At 40.9% G+C, this 7,500-nt stretch overlaps 1 protein-coding gene across 1 annotated transcript in view; it reads right to left on the reverse strand.

The window, feature by feature from the left end:
* Positions 1 to 7,500, reverse strand: part of Csmd1 (CUB and Sushi multiple domains 1) — a 1,596,626-nt gene that overhangs the window by 14,754 nt on the left and 1,574,372 nt on the right. Inside the window, exons 59-61 of the mRNA XM_029480674.1 lie at positions 4,724 to 4,835; positions 2,858 to 3,037; positions 1,577 to 1,621 (exon numbers count right to left, since the gene is read on the reverse strand). Of these exons, the coding sequence (XP_029336534.1) occupies positions 1,577 to 1,621; positions 2,858 to 3,037; positions 4,724 to 4,835 (337 nt within the window). The remainder of the gene's footprint in view (positions 1 to 1,576; positions 1,622 to 2,857; positions 3,038 to 4,723; positions 4,836 to 7,500) is intronic.

The following is a 7,500-nucleotide window of genomic DNA, read 5'->3' on the forward strand; positions in this document are numbered from 1 at the left end:
GTACACCCAACTTATTGATGAAGATAAGAATGGCATAAAGTTAAATTAGTAAAACTCTGATGTGTATCAGTGCAAGTATTTAAGATACTTGTAAATAACCAATATTAAAGATTTCTATTTATAAATGGCCTTAACGAAACCTCTCATTTTAACCAAATACCACAAAGTATCTTACTTTATATTACTTAAATTGTCTCTATCTTAACCATTTACCACTTAGAATCTTCATGTTGCATATGGTCCAACTATTGCCCCAAGCCACCACTGTGGATGAACTACTTTGACAGGACAGCCTGGCTGTGTAGAATTAAGAAGAACCTAGGGCTTGGATCATATCTCAATATCTGAGTTGAACTATGATCATTAATTCTGAAGGAGATGCCTTCATCTGAGCTGCTTCTCATTCCACTCTCTCACTGCTGGTCATGTGCAAGAATAAGTCAAGGATTAGTTTGCTAAGCTNTAGTATATTATACCCTGGCCAGAATCTGGTTTAATTAGCATTCCCCTTTGGAGAGAAGGATAGAAGACCCATTGATGTTAATGACTGTGCCCATAAAGGTGTTTGTAGCTATTTCAATATCCATCACATGAAGTTTGCAAATAGAAATCAGGGTGAAAGTCTACAATGACAAAAGCATATTATGTTTAGTTCCCCAGAGGTAAATGTTGCCTTGAAGAGTGTTGGCGTTGTCATTGATATATAAGTTATACTTCAGATAACTCAAGAGATCAAAGCATATTTTTATTTCTCCCATGTAGAGCAGGGAGAGTCCCTTATTCCCACTGCTAGGTATTTTCCTTAANCGAGATTTAAAGGAGTAGGGAGCATTTTTGAACGATCAGTCTTGCACACAGCCTTCCAGGTAGATTCTGAAAAAGAGTTTTATATCCAATAAACTAGGGCTAAATCTGAGTAAGCAAAACACTAGTCAAGTCATTTTGTATATTTACAAAGTTTTACTATTTCTGGTTAGCAGCAAAGTCAAACACAACTTAAAACAAAATGTGGGGATATATTTTGTTCATTCAAAGCACATTTAAAGTTCTAATACAGATCTTGTAGGCAGATAGTTTCCAACTGTGATACGTTGCCCTGGGAATAGCATGATATCCATTGGATTCTACACATGATTCATTTAGCAAGGGGCCATATAGGATGGCAGGCTATAACTTTCATTCTGGAAGACAGAGGAACCCGGAATTATGGAGATACTGACAAAAATAGGGCACCACATTTAAACTGCTCAAGTAACAACCTTCAAGCTGTCAAATGCCTTATGTGTGCTAACTCCCTCGAGGAGGGGGATTGCAACCCTATTTATAAGGCTCTCCATCATACCACATGTGGGATCAAAATGCCCAATGTGTCTTCTAATGTGATAGAAGCCCTGTGATCACACCAAAGGCTTCCGTTTCTGTGGTGACGTTCTACTAATAAGCTATTAGGGTGATGGATCGAGATGTGTGTAGGTGTGGACCAATGGATTCAGAAATTTAAATTCTAAAAATCATTTCACTGTGCAGGATTGAGAACAAATGAGCTTGAAAGCTAGAACTCTTCTGGTATACAAACCTGGAGTTTTAGTAACTGTTTCATTAACTTCTCTCACTCCTTTACCTACAAGTAAAAAGACAAATTATCATTTGCAAAAACATTTATTTTTTTTTGGAATCAGGTTGAAAAAAAATGTCAAACTGCAGTGACTCTCCTTTCTCTGGATTCTTAAAAATGTACAAAATGTAAGTATTGTATGCATAGACACTTCAGACCCAGGTGTACCCAGCACAATATCCTTGTGTTTGTGGAAATGCTGATCTCAGTGGTTAGCCCCGTGTTCGTGCCTCTAGCATGTTGGTTCATACTAAAGGTGCTACAACAGAGAGCCTTGCAAATGAGGGTGGCCAAGGGGGACTTCCTGAGAGCTTCTGAGTGGACTTTGCCTCCACTTGCAGGAAATATCCCAAGCTAGGAAAATGTCTCAATCCCTCATTATTTGATCCCACCAAACCTGTGGATTTATAAGTTAATACTGAAGAATGTCAACATCCTTTCCCCGTACATTATGGAATCTGGTCAAAGTTAGATTTCTAAGCCCTCAGTTTCCATAGCATTCTATTAAACTGCAAGCTATTTTCTAAATGTTTCTTCTCCTCTAATAATGGTCAGGAATGAGACTCTAACTTGGAACTGTGAAACAATTTGCTCCAGGGAATTCAAGCTGAAGTTGGGGTACCTTGGTTCTCTGACAGGTCTATACCCATTGATTGTCCAGGGATTGCCATACAGGGTATGTTGGGTCAGATGCTGATAGCTTTACCCATCAGCTCCAACTGAGACTCCCCTTAGTGAACAAATGCACTTGTGAGTGTTTAAAGGCACTATTTCCATGCTAATTGTATCTGCAATTTTCAATAGAACCAATATCAATAATAGAAATATGGGAGTCTCACCTGACCCAATTGATTGTGGTCTTAAAAATGATACAGGATATGCCGAGACTGTTGAGGACACTGACTGACTGATTGATTTCATTTTAAAGGAATGTGTTTTCTGATATATCATATCTCATTATTTTTAACTCAATGTTTTTCTTCATCCAAAAACCTTTATTCTGCAGCTTACAACTCAGTAACAAAGTCTACGTATCTGTTCAATCCTGGCCCTTGTTTTAGACACTTGCTATNTACACTCCAAGCACACAGAGCCCAGACACTATGAAACACCAAGAGCAGGTTACTGTTGCTCCATCACAACATCTCTTGAGGGTCTCCTGACCTGCACACTAGCCTGACCACAGGGGCAGCTCTTCCTTGCTCTTTAGAAGTGCACTTCACACCTGGACCAGGGACTTACTTTTACAAACAGGTGACTTTCCTGTCCATTTCATATCTGCTTTACACGTCCTGTGTTCAGATCCACCAGCAAGGAAAAATCCAGGATGGCAGGTGTAGACTAAAGTGTAGCCAAAAGCTGGAAGATCGATGGCTCTCACATCTGCATGCGCTGGGGTCTCTGGCTGTCGGCAAGCATGGGCTGAAAAGGCATTTAGTCCATTAAAAAACAATGGGGCTCTTTCTTTGTTGTAAAACGACTANGTTACATATGTCCATAGGAACTAACAGGAAACATCTACAAAAGGTTATGAACTTAGGGTTGTGGGAAGTATATACAAACATATATACCTATATCTGTATATATGCATATACATATATGTGTATAATTATGTACATTAATTTAGAGGACAGATTCTAGCTTTGATTAAAAAATAGAATAATAAGGCATAATACAAGAGAAGTAATATATTATTTCTTCATGTGGGGCTGGAGAGATGGCTAGGTGTTTTGGAGCAGTTGCCACTTTCCTAGAAGGCTTAAGTTGCTCCCAGTATTCACGCCAGGTGGCTCACAGCTTCCTAGTAATTCAGCTCTAGGGATCTGGCACCTTCTAGTCTGTGCATACCCACACACATGTAGCAATACTCACACTGACAAATGCACAAATATCATGTACACATAAAATGAAAATAAATTTTTAAAAATCCTTAGTTAACAAATCACAGAAATGAGCTAACATATGTGGACCAGGGCATATTCATATATATGCTTGTNAGGTAACATCGTATATATTTAGTGTATAACTAAATGAATATTAAAATTTGACGTGTTTTAGAAGTTTATTTATAAAATTGTAAGCTCTTATTTCTTTTAAAAATATAATTTGGAAACAAACACAAATAATCTTGTAAACCCCACACATGTCTTCCGATAGGCACTTGGAAATGGTCATTAAACAAGCTAGCAGGTTTATAGTTGTGAATTTAGTTGTTTTAAGCATTGTGCATGGTTCATATTTTAGCAAATTTCCACCCTTTATTCCTTCACTATAGCAAGGATCATACCACACATATGCACACCCTAGTGTGAGGGCAAATGACTGTGCACACATATGTACGTAGCTTCTCCACATGACTGAGTAGTGAAGTAGCTATGTCAGCTTTGAAATAAATGCACACATGATTATTCTGACAAAACAAAACAAAACAAAACACAAAAAACCAACAAATCCCATCTTACTTGCCATTACAATAGCTTTGCACGGCATTCAGCTAATACTTTTATGCTTGCCACAGCAAGGCATGGGCTTGCCTAATGTACGAGGTGCATGACATGAATCATTTAGTTCAGCTTCGTTACAGCCCTTTCTCATGATTGAATCACNAAGTAAAATTTACTCCATCCATCCCTGTTCAATGTCTATGGCTACACTACTGCGCTGAGTTTACACACTGTCTCCTGTTCAGTCCTTGATTCAGTAAATGGAGTGTAAACAAAGCGAAGGATGGCCACGTGCTCATCAAGGATGGTCACGTGCTCAGGGATCTTCTGCCCAATGATGCCGAGCTTGACATTATTTCTCATCTTGGGCTTCTGGCATTTGCCTCACTTCCCCTGGGAACCTAGTTTCCTGTCATCTGCTGCCTCCTGCCCCCAACTCCCCAGCAGTTTCTAATAGATCAGACCTCAGGCTTGAAGATCATCATTGTCATTAAGGCCTCAGCCTTGTTCTTTTGACTCATTTTAGGAGCATTTTGAGAGATGTACAAATTTGAAGTTAGGGAATGAAGACTAAACAACCCCACTTCTCTCCACAGCTTCTCTGGGAGGTGACCTCTTTGAAGACATTTGGAACTGAATTTGTGAAGGAAGAACTGGGACTTACGTATGCACTCTGTCTGGATCCCACTCCATGTGAGGTTGGCAAGGCAGGTCCGCGTCGTGGAGCCTTGGATATGGTACCCTTTTCTACATCTGAAGAACACAGTGCTTCCAACCTGAGGAGAAAAGTAACAGGGTTGCAGAAGAAGGACAGAACCCCAGTACCCAGGGAGGTGTGGCAGTGACCTGTTTAACTGAGCCTCTGTGGGGATCAGCGATCAGTACACTGCTTCTGGATGCCTGGCAGAAGATCACACTCAAAAGAGACTAGATGCTATGCTCTAGGGGCCAAAGAAGAGGAACAGGAACAGGATCTAACATTTGATATAGCTGATTATTTTGGGGGGGATTGGGNTGGAGAGAATATGCTTTATCATGGTGACAAATGCCTATAACTCAGGAGGCTAAGACAGCAGAATTGTGCATATTGAGTTCCAGATCAGCTTGGGCTATAGGTTGCAACACATGTGGACTTTCTTTCCATAATTTCAGAAGTCTCCTTCTTTCATTTATGCCTATTAGTTTATTTTCCCTCCCTCTGTTCATTTTCTTTGAAACTGCAAACAGCACCACAGGGACCTGCTTTTTTTAAGACTCTGGAGGCTTGCTCCCTGCTGTATGTTCCTGGGATCCATCAAAACTCAGTGTGTCAAGACCTGTGAACCATGTCAGTTGCCCGAGCATCTTTCCCATCTGTCTTCCTCTTCATCTGAAGACTTCGCTTGTGTCTTAGCTCTCTGTTTCTGTCTTACTGTCCTTCCACACCGGAGCCTTGTTGTCCTGGGGCCTTGACCTGAGCCAATGTCACTGGCCTCTCAGAGCTATAGCTCTGTCCTTATTCCTTGTTCTGTTTCTACCCTAAGCAGGGGAGATTTCTAGAAATCCAGATTTCTCTTAGACAATGATGTATAGTCATGCTCTGTATATACCTAAGATGCACAATTCCCGCAGTTGGAACATAAACATAGGCATGATAGAGAAACAGCTGCCAGGAGAAAGCTTTTTGCTGTGGGGCAACTCTGCTGGGGCCTTCTGCATACACAGCATCCCTTCTGTGCCAAGCAAGAGTCCAAGGATTTAAATATCCATCTTCCTGAAGCTCTGAGATTTTTAAATTGTTCTTTGTCTTCTTCAGAATATTAGCCAATACCACTCCTTATCCCTGCCCCCGACTGGAGGAGTCTGGAAAAACTATAATTAAAACCATGAAAACCCAGCTTGAATGTTGAATGAGAGATAGAGTGGGGGTGGGCTCTGAGCACATAATAAAGTAGAAGTGGGAATACATAATCCAAGACAAATGAATGCACCTGATGTTTTTTTTTTTCAAGAACTGGTACCAATTGGAGAGAAATAACATCCTGCCCCCTTCTTAACAGGAAGGGTTTTCTACCAGATATGACCTCTCAAACTTCCTGGTGACACACTGATGGAATTCACCAGTAGGAAGAAAAAGAGAGGGCTGCCAGTTCCTGGTAGAAGAAATCACAGCATTGTGTTCAGGACAGTAGCTTTAGCCTCTCAGGTCCATGGGACCTGAAAGGACTGAGACTATGAGACAGGGCTGACTANACAATTATAGCTGCTATCTTCACGTAGGCAATTCCTTAGTGCAAATGGAACATCCCAGAACTTAAAGGGGTCCTTCCTGGAGGTGGTATTTCAGCACACAGCTCAAGAAAAACAAACATCTCCTTCTAATAAAAGACAAAGGAACACCTAGAGGGAGGCAGCTTCTCCCAGGTGCACCCTTAGCTATGAAAAGCCATGTCTGGGTCTCTTAAAAGCTAGTGAGGCACATTGTTGGAAGCTGTTCATTATTGTTTGTCTTTAAAGTTATTTCTCCATCCTTATCAGCTTCTTATGTGGGTCTAAGGGATATGATTATTTCTACTTTCTCTGTGACTGTAGGTTGTGCCCAGGTAGGCTAAGAAATGCTGAAATCTGTGGTGACTAATGGTAATCAGGCTTTCATTTCCAAGGTGAGCACTGAGAATAATATCCATTTATATCCCAAAGTGCCTGTAACCTGGAACTGACCGTTCGCCATCAGCAGGCATTTACCTGAAGCTGGAGGCCGTACCCGGGTCATAATACAACATGTGCTAAAAACATCCCATCTACTGTAAGAATGACTCTGGGGGACACCAACGAGAAAGGACAATAACAGGGAGGAAAGCTGGACACAGCTGGTCAAAATGAACACACTCCAGTGTTCCCGAGAGAGGGGATGAAGTGGCCGAGGAAAAAGACTTTCATTCTAAATTGGTGATATCATTCACTTGAAAGTGCCAAATGCATCTAACATGGGGTGTCANAGTAATGTCACAGAGGTCAAAGGTCNCTTGCGGGAAGCACACTTCGGATGGTGGCTGATGCTTGCCATAACAAATTCATCATCTTCCATTTGAATCATTTCCCCACTAACCGTGCTAATAAGGCACATGATAAATAGGCAGAAGGACATTCCAAAGTGAAAGGCTNTGTTAACAATCAAGGTACTTTACACAATCACATACAGACTGGATATCACGACGAAGCTTGGCGTGGGGGCTGGGACACATTTCTTCTGGTTTGGCTTTTCTTTCTGAAAATGTGTGTCATTTTCTAGCTCTATCTAGTCCTCAAATGGAGGGTGTTGTTGCTGTTGTTGTTGTTGTTGTTAACAAGTTACCTGAATTGCTGGTTGTCTTTTTTGTCACTAAACCAAAGGTGCTGAGTAATGTGTGTTTCCCAGTGAAAATTAATACAGCCACTGGCCCAAGGTTAACAGATATGTTC

Source organism: Mus caroli, chromosome 8 (assembly GCF_900094665.2).
Source record: "Mus caroli chromosome 8, CAROLI_EIJ_v1.1, whole genome shotgun sequence".
Lineage (NCBI taxonomy): Eukaryota > Metazoa > Chordata > Mammalia > Rodentia > Muridae > Mus > Mus caroli.